This window comes from Sphaerodactylus townsendi, linkage group LG13 (genome assembly GCF_021028975.2).
Source record: "Sphaerodactylus townsendi isolate TG3544 linkage group LG13, MPM_Stown_v2.3, whole genome shotgun sequence".
Taxonomy (NCBI): Eukaryota; Metazoa; Chordata; class Lepidosauria; order Squamata; family Sphaerodactylidae; genus Sphaerodactylus; species Sphaerodactylus townsendi.
This window is the reverse complement of record NC_059437.1, coordinates 17,184,589-17,200,615: the sequence shown is the minus strand read 5'-3', so window position 1 is coordinate 17,200,615 and position 16,027 is coordinate 17,184,589. Positions and strand designations below refer to the sequence as shown.

The window sequence follows — 16,027 nt, the reverse complement described above, 5'->3', positions numbered from 1 at the left end:
GTCTGGCTTCTGTAAAGACTTAGCATCCAAGTCAGCTCGCCCCATGGTTGCTAACCTGCTACTGTGTCTCCTTTGCTGTAACCTAGCATGCAGTCTCCTCCTGCATTGCTCCTGGGGCTCTGGAGACAGGGGAGATGACAGAGCTGACAGGGTCCCTTCTGGCTCATTGTGAAGAGGCTGAAGAGCCTCAGAGCTAGACCCTGGCTGGGGAATCTCAGAGCTTGAACCTGTCAATGGATCCCTGACTGCATGCTCTGCCGGAGCCTGGTCCTGCAGAGACTAATGACTGGTCAGGCTCTGCATTTACAGGGGGTGCTTGGGGATCTGGAACCAAAACTGTCCCTTCCTCTCTATCTGAGTCTTCCTCCCAGAGGCAGCTTGCTAGACCAGGCTGAGCCATAACAGGTAGTCTTTATGTTCAACAAAAATCAATAACAAAAAGGCACGGCCACTGCTGGCGCGCTGCCCACCATTAAGGGCTGGAGGGGGCTCCCAGACGAAAGCTGCACCATTGCCCTTACAAGGACGCAGCTTCAGGACCTGGCCTACGCATGTGCAGTGACGCGGTCCCACGATAGCGCCAGGCCGCGTCATAAGTGGCATCCACGTGGGGGCGAGCTCCCAGAGGCAGCCTGCTAGACCAGGCTGAGCCATAACAGGTAGTCTTTATGTTCAACAAAGCTCAATAACAAAAATATCGTCCTGCTTAGCCTCTTTTTTCAAATTGCTTGATGAGCATTTTTAAACCTAGAACTTGTAATAGAGATTAGTCAGCAGGTTTCAATGGTCACCAGTGCTGGTTGTAGACTCAAGCCCTTGTTCAGTGTGTTGATAGAACCTTTTAGAATATTAGATCTGATGGGTAAACTAGTTTAACTGGAATTATAATAACCAGACCATGGAATGTGAACATGAGTTCTAAGACAACACTGAGCAAACAAGGTTTCTATTGAACTTCATTTGTAGACCATATAGCTCTGATCCACTGAATGAATTTCTGTCTGTGGAAATGCTGTGGTGGACCCAAGCTTGTGTCTGCGAATATGAAAATGCTGTGTGTTGTCTAAAATATTAAATATGGCTTTAAATCACAGATCTCAAGGCTTCTGAGTTGAACATTAGTAAGCTAAGAAGTAAAGTTATAAAGTGTTAAAACACATGAAAGAAAATAAAGAAAATAAGTTAAATATTCAAGAAAATAAATAAATTGAGTATGGGTATGTAAAGAATGGGAGGAGCAATGTAACAAATATTTTCCTTTTCCTACACATATTACCCAGCTCAATCTGAGACAATGTCTGTAGTCCTTGTGCTTGAGCTGGTCTGTTGATTGACTTCTATGGAACCAGTGTGAGCTGAGGAGTTGATTTGTCTTCTAGTCTGTGGGTGTAAAGCCCAATTAAACATATATCTTGGGTTATGGCTGACATCTCTGTTGAGCTCACAGGCCAAAGGAACCTGTAGGATTTTGTTGACTGAGGCAGTACAATGTCCAGGGTCCTTTAGGCTGCAAGGGAGATCTCTCTCTGAAGTCTAATTCCTCCTCCACTTGTGGATTCTTGATAAAGGGAAATAATTGGCACATGGTTTGTTTCTCTAACTGCTAGTCTTAATTGGTTCTGGCCTCATGCCTGCTATCTGTCATTCCACAGCTACTATACAATATAGTGGTTAAGAGTGGCGTAGTGGTTAAGAGCAGGTGCATTCTAATTTGGAGGAACCGGGTTTGATTCCCAGCTCTGCCGCCTGAGCTGTGGAGGCTTATCTGGGGAATTCAGATTAGCCTGTGCATTCCCACACGCATCAGATGGGTGACCTTGGGCTAGTCACAGTTCTTTTGAGCTCTCTCAGCCCCACCCACCTCACAGTGTGTTTGTTGTGAGGAGGGAAGGGCAAGGAGATTGTAAACCCCTTTGAGTCTCCTACCGGAGAAAAAGGGGGGATATAAATCCAAACTCTTCTTCTTGAGTGAATGCCTGATTTCTAATCTGGAACCTGTATGAAATTATTTTCTGAGGAGGATCCTAGCTTTACCGAAAGAGACTCCTGCACCCCTAATGCAGGCAGAACTTGGTCTGCCCTCAATCTGAGCTCATGTGCACGTTGTCATCACCCAATAAAATTTTTTAATATCTTTTAATTACTAAGTCACCAACTTTTTCAATGAGGTTCATCATTTTGAAAAAAAAGTCTCCTGTTCAGTAATGGGAAATAATTTTGTTGTGGTTTCACAGATGAATCACTTCATTTGAGTATAGACTGAAGGATATTTTTAGTACATATTTGTGAAGCTACTTCATCATTTTAAAATTTAAAGCTGTCTAAAAAACCCCTATAACTTGTTTTGTTTTAAAACTGGTAATGATTTGAGACTGGCGTGCTGAAATGCACTTTTTACAGTCTTGAACACTCTCATTGGAGATATCTCATGACAAGTTTATCATGTTTGTTTGTTTGTTTTAAAGTATGGACTGCAAAGAATCCTAGGAGATGAAAGAAGCCTTTTGTTATTAGCCAGAGCAATTGATCCAAAGCAACCAAACATGATGACTGAAACTGTAAAAATACTTTCTGCCATTTGTATCATTGGAGAGGAAAATATGTAAGTGATGCAGCAAAAAGGTTTCTTAGATGTTGAGTCAGTCAGCATGAAAAGACAGAACTGAAATAATTTTCCATCTGGGTGTACCTCTCGACTCCTTTCCCCTCCTTCCCTTCATTTCAGTGCCAGAGAGACTTCACTTGCCTTTCTGTGGTGCTTTATCATCTCCCATTCCTTTTCTTATTTTATTGTGAATTGTTGCTTGTGATACATTGGAAAGACTGTCATTGCATTTTTCTCGGAGCAAAGAAATAAAAGGCAGAAAATGAGCAGAATTGTCACAGGATAGCCATAAATTGGATCTCATGACAGAAGTTTGTTGGGAAAAGGGAACTTTGAAAAGGAGTTGTGAATATTGAGATATGAAGCAGGAGACGCAGTCTTCGGTCATAAGTTGGAATTCTTTACAGAACTGGCCTGTTTTATATAGTCTTACAATCTGCTCTACTTCCTTTGCACCTATTTGCATCCTTGCTGTCAGATTTTGTAAAACATATGTAGCCGTTAAGTCACTTCTGACTTATGGAGACCCCATAGGGCTTCAAGGCAAGAGATGTGCAGTGGCGGTTTGCTGTTGCCTATCTCCACATCATGCCCCTGACATTCCTTGGAAGTCTCCCATTCAAATACTATCCAACGTCAGTGCTTGCTTAGCTTCTGTAACCTGGAGAACCGGGTTTGATTCCCCACTCCTGCACCTGAGTGGCAGAGGCTTGTCTGAGTGGCAGAGGTCAGCACTGCTTAACTTCTGAGACCTGATAAGATCAGGCTAGCCTGGGCTATCTAGGTCAGGAATAGTAAAAGAGGCAGTGTGGTGTAGTGGTTAAGGGCAGGTGGATTCTAATCTGGAGAACCGGGTTTGATTTCCCACTCCTGCACATGAGTGGCAGAGACTTATATGGTGAACCAGATATGTTTTCGCACTCCTGTATTCCTGCTGGGTGACCTTGGGCTAGTCACTATTCTTCGACCCTCAGCTCCACCTACCTCATAAATGTGGGGAGAGGAAGAGAAAGAAGCTTGTAATCCACCTTGAGTCTCCTTACAGGAGAGAAAGGTGGGGTATAAATCCTCCTCCTCCTCCTCCTTCTCCTTCTTCTTCTTCAGTTGTCTGCGTCTAGACATGTAAAATATCAAACAGAAAAGGACAAAATTACTGTCTTTGGTGCAAACACCCCCAAGAACTTCATTACTTAGAGCTGGCAAGAAACGCCCTCTTCCCCCTCCCCCCAAGTTCATAGAAGAGATACAAATATGTTTTTAAGTCAGAATGTTGCAACTGTGAATAATCATGTAGATTCTGAAACTTCAGTTATATATATATAACATTAAACATTCAACATTTCTGTTCCAGTCTGGATAAAATTTTAGGAGCTATAACAACAGCTGCTGAGAGAAACAATGGAGAACGTTTCTCTAACATTGTGGAAGGGCTTGAAAATCATGAAGCTCTGCAGTTACAGGTAAGTTTCTTCAGGTTTTCATCTTAAAATGTTGGTTACTTTCCTTTTTAATAAGCAGGGTTTTGTTACAATTTGTAATAAGCAATTGGAGAAAAATATTTGACGACTATAGTCCCAGAACATAATAAAGGACTACTGTCCAGAATTCTTTCACATAGGACAGTGTATCTTCCTTGGGCTACGTGTTGCTGCATTTGAAAATAATATTCACTCAAAACCTCTTAAGGCCATTTCTTTCAGTCCTATAAATACTGTGTTAAAAATCTGGGGGGAAATGACATTCAATGACCAATAGTTCTGAGGAACATAAATAGGATTTTCAAATGGCTAGAATGTTACTACTTATTGACCATTATTTCCTCACTATAATAATTTCCGTGGCTTTGTGGTATACATAACCATGGGAAAAAAATAAATCTTCTCATATTATCTGCACATGACCTTGTACTTAGGAATAGTTTTTTTTTTCAATTGGGGATTATTTTCATGTAATGATTATGCCACATGTGAATCAACTTTTAATGTAACTGAAATCTACCATAGCATTAGTACAGAAATATGTATATAGTGTCCCCACACTGATTTTGTGTGCATCAGAACCCCCAGGTCTTGATGATGCATCTACTGAAGTGCATTAAAGAAAGGTGGTGTCATTTTCTTTATCTATGGTATAGGTTAGTTCAAGATTTTGTTGTTGTGCTGAAATTTTCTTTTTTCAGCTGAATAACTTGTTTTTGGAGCCTAGGAGAGTGCAAACAAAAATTCTCTGACAGAAGCTACTCCTTCTACTGTGAGGTTCATCCCCCCTCCTCATATTCTGTATTAGCTCTGAATTGTGGCAAGGATCAAATCTTCTTGGAATACCTCCTTGTGAATGAGATAATGATTGAGTTCATGACTTTTGCCCTGTAAGGTTAAGACCATAAGACAGGAATCATTTCTGTAATCCTGACATGACAATATGAAAACTTTGAGTAGTAGAAGAACCAAAAGGAAAGATTATGTTCCTTAGAAGGTCAAGGTTATACTGCAGTGCCATCCCTTTTCTATGATAAATGCAAGCGGTGTTATGAACACTGTAATTGCCAAGTCTGTTTTCTGTAGACAGTGAGGATCTAAAACAAAACTTACTTTTATTACAACCTGATACTAAAATCTCCAGGCAAATAAAAATGATGAATGAAAATGTCATGGGAAGCTCAAAAAACAAATTTAAGAAATTTCCTGAGCGGTAAATACCATCAAATGCTATCCTAGGAACCTGCTTATGCTGACATTTGGTGATTTGATCTAATGTCCAAACTGCTCATTTAGCTTGTTTCTTACAAAAAAATGCTCTCTTCGCTAGTATTAACACTAACAATTAAGCCAAAATTTCTTCTGGAAAATACAATTACATCAGACGGCAACTTTTCTTTCTATTTAGCTCAAATTGGTCATGTACTTTCGTTTGTTCAGCATGTCAAAGTTGTAATGTAATATGAATAATTCAGGCAAATGCAATGGCCATGGCCCAGACATTTACAGTATCGGGAGACATCAGGTTGTGGCAACCCAAGCTTCTTGCACCCTTCAGGCACATTCTCATTTCATGTATGACTTCCACCATTACTGAAACTTAAATGGTGAGAAAATGATACTTGCAAAGATATGCTTTTAGCAATGCTCGTTCATTCCTTCCTGCCAAAAGTTATTGACAAGTAACTGGTTTCAAATGTTGTTAAACCTTTTACTAGGCCTGTTTTTTTTTTTCTAGCGCTTGTTTTGGTCTCTTTTAGTGATTAGCCTTACCATAGCCAATCTGCTCTCTATTGCTCAAGTAGCAACAAATGTTCCTCATTTAAATCTCTTGCTTCATAGAGGTTGGACCAAGTGGGGACTGTATTATTGGTGATATAGGCAGTGTAAAATAACCATTTAGTTGATTAGTGTATTTTCTAGTTTAGGAAGGATTTCCCCCACAATGTTTATTGCTTCTGTGCATTGAGAATGCTGATTCTAATAAGCTACTTTTACCATAATTTCTAATTACAGGCAGCCTGCATGCAGTTCATAAATGCCCTTGTCACTTCTCCTGAAGATCTTGATTTTAGGATACACTTGAGAAATGAATTCCTGCGCTGTGGGCTAAAGAAAATATTGCCAGTAAGTTATATGCAGAAACTGCTAATGTGCTGAATGCCGGGATTGCTTGGGTTTTTGATTATAAATCTTAGGCAAATTGTGCATGTTGTAACCAAGTTTGATTTTATTTTTTAATAATCTTTAATAACTGAAACGAGAGCAAAACTGAAAGCATTACAGATGTGTCGTAAGGGAAATTCTTTTGCATTTCTTCACTAATTGTTAATTACAGTCCCTAGTGTATAGGATTTATGGCATTTGTTCGTTTGAACCAGAGTGGTTTTTAGTGTTCTAGATACGGGAGAACTCCTAAAAAAAAGTCCCACCTATAGCTTAGATTTTCCTTCTGAATTCCCCACATTAAAATGACCTACCAGATATGATTAGATAATGTGTCAAAGCATTTTACAGAGATTATAGATGCAGTGAAAGCTTTGCTACCCAGTGGTTGATTATTTAGAATGGTCAATTAGCTGACATCACACAGAGGACAAATTTCTCCACATTGTCCACCATATCATTGTGTTTTCCTTCACATCTCCACCCTACTGCTGCCTCTCCACCTGAGCAACTTGGATGTGTCTGGACATTGCTGTGCTTCTGAACACTGACGTTATCCTCAGGTGCCTCCTCTCCCCTCGCCAGCTACAAATGTGGAGGGCTCCTGACTGCTTTTCTACCTTCTGTGTAGGACCCACAGCTTGAGGGAAAGGGGCCTTGCCAGGTGTAGAAGCTTTCACCATGGCATTCCCAACAGAGTGGGATTTGATTGATTCTGGTTATTAGGGCAGAGCAGAGCAATAGGCTTGAATCTGGTAGACATGAATGGGTAACCCATTCCCCATCAGTGGTAGATAGAGACACCTTTATTGTGGTAATAGTTTTTTGTGTGTATTGTTTAAATGCAAAAAAACCCCCTTAGTTTCTGTTTTTAAAAAATGATACCTATTTATATTCTTCTAGTCTCTTCACTGTTTCTCCTACAGTATTGATTTAGAAGGGTCTAAGTCTGGTTAGGGTAGTTCTGTTTATCTGGCATCTGTAAATCACAAGTAGTGCTATAAATGAGTATATCAGGAGAAGGTAAAGTTTAATAACTGAAACGTTACAACATATTTCTGAAGATTATTTTGGAGTGTGATACAGTCTTTTTTTAGGAACAGATCAGCCCTCATAAACACTGATTCACTGCCAGTCTGCTTTAAGGATTTCGCAAAATGTTTTGTTGTATGAGACAGAGGGTACTATTTAAGCTACCCAGCTAAGAAACCTTGGATCCCACTGACTGTGCGTTATGTCTGAGGTAATATCAATTAGAATTATTTTTAGGTGTATTGTGGGTTCTTAAAGACCCACAGGTATTCAGATGAATATACCCGACTTTATAAAGGGAAACTGAACTTGAGCCCTGTTGTGCTACAAAAATAAGCAAATTGCTGAAAATGCACTTCTCCAATGACTTTAGCTTGGCTATTGAGGAGCATCCAAAGCTGTATAAAGCAAAAGCAAAACTGACTTATCACAGGCAAGCTCTCACTGCAGCATCAGCCTTTTGAATTTTAGCATGTGGTTATAATTTTTCGCAACACGCTCCCACAACACTAAGCGCTTGGCATTTGATCAAGTAAATGCAGTAACCGTAATATGGTGCAGTTGGGAGATCTGAAACTTTATCACCCATTTTGCTTAGATGCTCTAGTGTGTTAAAATATTATGGCCACAATTCCCAGGTGAATTATTTCACTCTCAAACTAGGAAATATATTATTTTTTTGATCTAACTGGTATGACACTCCTGAAGAGTTGTTTGTGCAGACATCAGGCCGGACTTGAACATGAAAGCAAAATGATTCTGTGAGGTGATTGTAAACTGAGGGTATAAGATTTTTTTTTGGCCACTGATGTTTAACCTCAGTAGTCAATTAGCCTGGTAAAACTAGCTGCCCTGCCCTTGAAAACATTATAGGCTCGGTCATACAGATGATATCTTTGGGGTGCAATGTGTCTGCTTCTTGTTTTTCCTCAGGGTTAATATGTATAGTTGCCACATTTCCATCAAGTCTCTGCATTGTCAGTGAGCTCCTCTTATTATTCTGATCTGAAGATGCTGTATGGACTAAAATAGTTTGATCGCACCATTGTGTGATGTGAAAATACTTCATTGTTTGTCAACTGTTTTTTCTCTCTCTCAGTTTGTGTATCAAAAATGGTGAACCCCCGTGTTGCCTTAAGAGATTTGTGATCCTCCAGCAGGCAATAAGAAGGATTTTCTTTTTCATTCAGTCTAGTCACAGCAAAACAGAGTGGGAACAAAACATGTTGTTTTTAGACGAGATAAAATATGCATTTGCGCACTTTTCCAGCCCAGGCATGTTTATATGAGAGAGAGAAAAAGAGAGAGAGAGAGAGAGAGATTATAGGAAAAAATCATGACTGACAATACATTCACTCCAGTACTAAAATTCTCACTAAAATACATCAAAGTACATAATCTGTCTTTGCCTACAAAATGGCCATTGAGTGAAAGATGCAAATTTTTATATTGTTTTCAACAACCCAACAGGACAGGATAAACTGACCTCCTTTAAATTCTACAGCCTTGATAAATTGTATGCTGGATCTGTGTTCCAACTACTTCCTCTTCGTGTTCACTTCATATCTTTATTGGATAATATGAAATCCAATCAGGATAACAAATTAATAGCCAAGATTATTTCCTAACCTTTGGCATAATTTAAATTTTAATTTGAATGTTCATTTAAGGATTCACATTTTAATATAGGAATGCAGGAGTGTTAAGGGGAGGTTGATAGGTTAGTGCAGATAATCACTGGCTTACTCATTTAATAAAACAGGGAGTGAGTAGGTCTGATCAATTACACAGCGGTGGTTGGGGACAACTATTGCATAGGCAGGCTTATAGTGGAGCATCATGACCGAAAGATGCTTACCCTTAATTAAATCTTTTATTATACAACTATAGACTTCAGATAACTTCAAATGAGTATAACTTGAAGATGTAATGGATGCTGAGGTAAACCTTTTATTTAAAAGTCATAGTATAGTTTACTAAACATACAGCGCTTCTAAATATAGAACTAACCACCCATAGGAGCTATCATTGGAATGATGAACCTTTTTGTAGAACTAGCAGAATTATGTTCCTGTCTTCTCAAGTGAGGCCCAGTTCAGACATCTTGCTAAACCATGGCTTCATTCAACTAGGTGTGGTTAGTGTGATTGCTTAAATGTAGTAACTGTGGTAAGGTACATTCTGTAAAACCTTTATCTGAAGCAAGGAGCTGAGGATGCTTTGTTACCATAGTTAATCTTAAGAACATAAGAACATAAGAACAAGCCAGCTGGATCAGACCAAAGTCCATCTAGTCCAGCTCTCTGCTACTCGCAGTGGCCCACCAGGTGCCTTTGGGAGCTCACATGTAGGATGTGAACGCAATGGCCTTCTGCGGCTGTTGCTCCCGATCACCTGGTCTGTTAAGGCATTTGCAATCTCAGATCAAGGAGGATCAAGATTGGTAGCCATAAATCGACTTCTCCTCCATAAATCTGTCCAAGCCCCTTTTAAAGCTATCCAGGTTAGTGGCCATCACCACCTCCTGTGGCAGCATATTCCGAACACCAATCACACGTTGCGTGAAGAAGTGTTTCCTTTTATTAGTTCTAATTCTTCCCCCCAGCATTTTCAATGTATGCCCCCTGGTTATAGTATTGTGAGAAAGAGAGAAAAATTTCTCTCTGTCAACATTTTCTACCCCATGCATAATTTTGTAGACTTCAATCATATCCCTCCTCAGCCTCCTCCTCTCCAAACTAATAAGAACATAAGAACAAGCCAGCTGGAAAACTGTGATGACTACAGATTTTTAGTCCTTTTGATTTGGTTAGTGTTTTAGTGTGACCCCCCTCTCCCTGATATTTCTGCTATTACTGTTCCTGATACAGATTTCCAGGCTCACCAGAATCAACCTCATACCCAAATTCAATGAATTTTCCTTGGCAGGTTTCTATTTCTGTTGTTGCTAGTTGTAAAAGCATAATCTTTGATGTCATAAGATACTTGTTTCATACTGTTTATTTGTACTATTCAAAGTTAATGTTTTGATGATTTAGGTATAATTATGTTGTGTAGGACAAGTCTGCCTTACCTGTTTACATTTTTGCATGTCTTTTTCTTTCTTGAAAATAAAACGTTACTTAAACAATTTTATTCCATGGGCAAATAACTGAAGGGCTTTATATTCTTGATATGCACATGCAAATCCAGTACTACTCATTACTGTGAGTTCTGTTGTATGTGGCTAACTGTGGGCTCCACATTGCTAACATTTTTGTTATAGACACCACGCCAGGCCATCCTACCTCTCCTTCTGTAATCGTCTTTGAATGTCCTCACTTGTGATTATCGAATGTCTTTTGAAACCTACAAGATAAAAGGGAACATAGTAAAAGGACTTCAAGGTGATATATTAATCCCAACACTCTCTAGTGTGGCATGCTATAAAAGATTTTTTTTTTTTTACAAAACCAACATTGATGCATGTGCTTTTTATGTGTTACAGATAATCATTACTGTAGGGCCAAACAGTTCTATATAAATGTAGCAGTGCTATATAAATTCGAGGCTTAAAGTTCACACATTGCATGTTTAAGCAATACATACATAATGCAATTCTGCAGGTGTTTTGTAATCAGAAACAAAACCTGGTTAAAATCAACTGCCAGGCGAAGTGCAAATGCTTAACAATACAAGTAGTCTTTGGCCTTTAAGAGGGATAATATATCTGTACCACATAGTCAAAATCACTTAGAACATATTAATTCCTTTTTAACCATTATTTCATATACTTAGCCAGGATGTTAAACAATGGAACAACTATAAATAAGTTTTCAGCTCCTTTATTTGCCAGTGTGTGGTGGGGAGATAAATAATCCATATTAATAAGAAATGCCGGTTATTATGAATTAATATTTCACAAAGGTGTACAGTCTTGGCTGTGTGCCTTCTGATTGCCGTGCTGTCCACTGAAGACGATCAGCATTTTCAATAGTGGGATACATGCAGAACAAATATTTACCAAATGATGGTTTGAGACATGCATATATTATAGTAAGGGCAGTTCAGTATGTAAAATGCCATCAAACCCATTCTAAATGTGATCTGTTAGTGAGACGATCTGTGCTTTGAACCAATGTAATGTCATTTTAAAGAGGAAAAAAAATTGGGATAAGATCAGTTTTGGGGTGTGTTACTGTTGCAATGTGCTACAATATGAAAATAAAGATGCAGTATGTTGCTTCTCTGCAACTGAAGATAACACTTTAAGACAGTGTTTTAGTGCATGATTTTCTGTGAAGCAAGCATGAGCAAAATTCCTAATTCTTTAACTGGCATACATTGGAATATACCATTGTGAGCATGGGAGCAAAATAGAGCAACAATTTAAATAGTATTTTCAGTACGCCATACTTGGGACTGTTGTGCTTGAATATATCAGTGTGAATATATCGCGGTGTCAATGTTATGAACTCATTTGTGACAAAAAAAATGGTGTAACTGCATGAGTCTGTTAGATGCTTTCTAAAATAATTGTTTTATTAGATCAAATTCTTTTATTTAGCTTAGGAACATTGTATTTATCATAGGGAAAGAGTACATACTCTTGCTTTTTTCTTGTCAAATCATGTCTTTGACTATACAGCTTTATGTGTAAATACCAGAAATTACAGTTGGTAAGTATCTTATTGTGAACTAGTGTATCTCAGTCATATGTGTATGGAGGATGGAAACATTATGTTATGGTAATATATTTATTCAAAAATTGCTATGTGATTTTGAACCAGTTATAATTGTTTCTACTCTATGGGTAGAAGATATGAAAGTAATTTTACTAAATAAACTGAAATATTTACCTTACATAAAATTTATTTCCTGAAACAATAGGACCTAAAAGAAAAGGAAAATGAAGAGCTTGATATTCAATTGAAAGTGTTCGATGAAAACAAAGACGAAGACTTAATTGAACTGGCCCATCGCCTCAATGATATCAAAGTAGAAATGGAATATCCTTTTAAAAAATGTCAAAATTTTCAGAAAATATTGACATTAGCAGTACACTGGATAGTTTTGAGATCAAGATATATTGATTAGGAAGCTTATGCAAGGTGAGAGAAGTTAGGTGAATTGAATTAAAATTGTAACAAAGATAGAGAACTTTTTAAAAATACTTGGAAGATTTAGAAAGCATTGTTTATGTTCACATTTATATACCATTATTTTTAGTCTTTTGAAACATTCCATAACACTGAGGCCTTTTCTGCACAAGCGGGCAAGCAGGGGTGCACCGACATAGTTGCAGTTAGTGCACCCCCCAGGGCCGTTCGCACATCGTTCTATGAATGGCCATGGTGCCCCAGGGGCTGCCTTTCCACGGGGCCACTGCTTTTTTCTGCTCTTACCTCCCCTGTGGCCATGGTGATGCCTCCAGGGACGGAGGCCAGGAGGCATGTCCCCTGGCCTCTGTACAGCAACAGCAGCTGAGAGGAGGTAAGAGTGGGAAAAAAGTGGTGCGGGGAAAAATGTTGCCTTCCACCTGGTGCTGTTCGCTTGGCACCGGGTGGAAGATCCTGCTTTCCAAAAAACTCACTCATTTGGGGGAGGTGAGTACAGTGCTGCAGTGCTGCAGCAGCGGCATCTGTGCGAACAGGGACGGTGTTTTTACCTTCCCTAGGGTGCTGTTTTCTTCCCATGCGGAAACAGCCCAACACTGTTACACAGACACTTCTGGGGGAGTCTTGTAAATATCCAGCAACACAGGAAGAAATTGGTGGGTGGGGATCGGTTTAGCTTGATTACACTGAAGGGGTTCTGACTGTGTTGAAGAAAGAGAGGTTGCTAATTTTGTTTATTCTTCAGTACTGAATAATGCACATTAAAATAGCTTGAATGTCTTAATAAGAGTCTTAACATCTCACAACCATCTATCATGAGATATCAGTGGCCTTCTTTGAAAAGGGGAGGACAAGCTCCCTTTTGCTGTCTTAATTGGGGAGGGAGGAACAGTAGAATCATAAGAGTCAGGCCAGGTTGAAGTATCAGTCCTGGATTCAGGTAGTGGAGGGAAAAGGGAACACCCTCTACTGCTACAGAAGCTTCTGTCACATGAACCAGCAGGCAGACATGGCACCATTGGTGTGGTGAGTGGCCAGCTGGCTGAATTAGCACAAGAGGGAGGATGATTCCCCTGCGAATCATGTGAGACCCCTGCTTGTCACATCCCTAATTCAGAACTTTGTTCCACCCTGAAAATGAAAAAAAAATTGCACAATGGAATCTTCTATGAGTAAGGAAGACTTTTCTGTAAGTCTGTAATTAAAAAAAATAAACATATGGGATGAAAATCTGAGCATGAATGGACAATAGCGTTAAAAAGCTCTCAAAATATGATGGAAAGGAATAGGGATTGGGGGAGAGGAGAGGAAAATGTGTGAAGGGTGAACCACTTAGAAGGTTGGAAGGAGAGAGAAAACTGTAGCGGGAGAATTGGGGTATTGGACAGAGGGAACAGAACAAAAGGTGAAGAAAGAAAACGGCAGCATGGGAGATGATTTCCCCTCTCTTGTGAGACCTAGCAGGTCCCTTGCTTGTTTTCATTAAGCTAACATGGAATCCAAAAATATTTAAGTCTGAAGTAGCCTTGTAGAAGCAGAGTAAGTTATTTGGATTCTGGCCCTCAAAAATACAGAGAGGTTTATTCCTACAGAAACTTGTTGATATTTTTTGCCATTTCCTTGACCATCCTTGAACTGACGTGAATGAAGTCTACCACCTATTATATAACATGTTGAAAGACACCACATCTGAAAATTATTTCTTATCCATTTTGCAACACTTTCTACTGATCAGGAATGATTATTATGTCCGGTAAGTCAGCTATGCCTTCAAAGGCCAACCAAATATGATTGCAGTGGTTTAAAGATATATTTTGATAGTTTTTATCATTAATACTTCTGTTCATGGAATGTTAAAATGTCAAGGAAAAGATTTGTAGCAATTTCTTAAAGGGTAGTGGATTGTGCTGTGTGCTGCTTCTGAATGTTTAAATGTATTCTACTTCTGTCAGTTTTAAATATTAATATACATTTTGAATGCATTTCCTCACCGCAAGAAATAATATGGCAGCATATTACCCAATGTACTTCTGATTTTCAGCACATCTTCTCATAGGTTCCTGACTCCAGGTTGGGACATTGTTCCATGCTGGAAAATTGCTGAAGATTTGGGGAGGAGGGGAAACTAAATAGGGTATAGTTTGTATTGCATACAAAGAACTAGTTATGTGGAGCTCTGGGAAGCATGCATAAATTTTATTGATGTATGTATTTTTATTTTATTGCATTTATACCCTGTCCATTCGCAGGCTCAGGGCGGTTTACAGCAAGCTAAAACCATATCAATAACCTAAAAACAGATTTAACATTAAAACCCAACATTTATAATAGCGCAATAACAATCCCAGCCTGTTTCTCATGAATTGGCTGTTGGAGCACATGCACTGAAAGAGAAAGATGGGAGATTCTCTGTGTGCAAGTGTTAAGAAACCACCCATTCCTAGTGTCCCTCGTGAAATAGGCTGAAATGGTTAATTTTATATGGATTTTCTTATTTATTACAATGAAATAATTGGGAATTGTGCTTGTGTTTTTGCCACCAGCCCGCAGTATTACAAGATAATCGAAGAATGTGTTTCACAGATAGTTTTGCACTGTAGTGGTATGGATCCCGATTTCAAGTGCAGAGGAAGGTTGGATGTGGACTTCACTCACCTTGTTGGTATGTGCAACTTACTACTACACAGCTATGAGGTAGATGTTTCTCACCATTTAACTGTTTGCAGTCCTGGCAAAATTAAGTCATTCTGAGGCCCTTTCCGCACGGGCCATTTACGGCGCCCTGGGGACGGCAAAAACGCCGTCCCCAGGGAGCCGTTCGCACAGGCGGCGCTGCCAAAACGCAGCAGCGCCAACCTGGCCCCCTCCTCCACCTCCAGGGCGGCGTCAGGCCGCCTCCAAAAACCTCCCTCCTGGAGGGAGATTTTTGGAAGACAGCGAATGGCACCGCCGGGAACACGCTGTTTTCCCCGTCCCTCTCCCACTCACCTCGTCACCTTCGTCGCCCTGCTGGCCTCCTAAGACCCTCCCTCGCTGTCCTCCGACCCCTGGAGGTCGGAGGGCAGCATGGGCGGGTCTTAGTAGGCCAGCAGGGCGACAAAGGCGATGAGGTGAGTGGGAGAGGGAAGGGGAAGAGGCGGCTCCGTGCGGAGCTGCCTCTCTCGCTTCGGCCTCTGCGGGGGCCTCTCGCACGCTCCTGTGCGAATGGCCCCCCCCCTCCATCGGCAGAATTCCTGCCGGTGCAGGGGCGCCCTTTCCGCTGTGCGGAAAGGGCCTAAGTTTCACTGATTTCACTGAAAGACAATGGAGCATTTGACTCTCACATTGAAATCAGTGTGCCATTGAAATAGGCTTAACTAGGTGGAAAACAGCAAAGCTGTTACTGAGAGCCATTATAGTATACTTGTAAGGATGTTGAACAGGATAAGGGAGAACCAGGTTTGGATCTCCTCCCATGGATATTCTCTGGGTGATCATGGGCTAGTTATTCTCAGCTTAATGTACCTCAAAAGATTTGTTGTTAACGATAAAATGAAGGATGGGAGAATAATTTTGTAAGCTTCTTTGGATCCTCATTAGGAAGAAAAGTGGGGTGTAAATATTTAAATAAAATAGATATTTATTTAGAAATCACTGCTAAGATCAGCAAA

General features: G+C 39.9%; 1 protein-coding gene across 5 annotated transcripts in view; it reads left to right on the top strand.

Moving 5' to 3' along the window:
* DIAPH2 (diaphanous related formin 2) overlaps positions 1-16,027 on the top strand; it is a 413,545-nt gene that overhangs the window by 56,482 nt on the left and 341,036 nt on the right. For all 5 annotated transcript variants that reach the window (XM_048514791.1, XM_048514790.1, XM_048514789.1 and 2 more), the window contains 6 exons: positions 2,466-2,602; positions 3,957-4,065; positions 6,100-6,210; positions 12,151-12,269; positions 14,014-14,130; positions 14,921-15,039. In XM_048514791.1, coding sequence (XP_048370748.1) covers positions 2,466-2,602; positions 3,957-4,065; positions 6,100-6,210; positions 12,151-12,269; positions 14,014-14,130; positions 14,921-15,039 — 712 coding nt within the window. The remainder of the gene's footprint in view (positions 1-2,465; positions 2,603-3,956; positions 4,066-6,099; positions 6,211-12,150; positions 12,270-14,013; positions 14,131-14,920; positions 15,040-16,027) is intronic.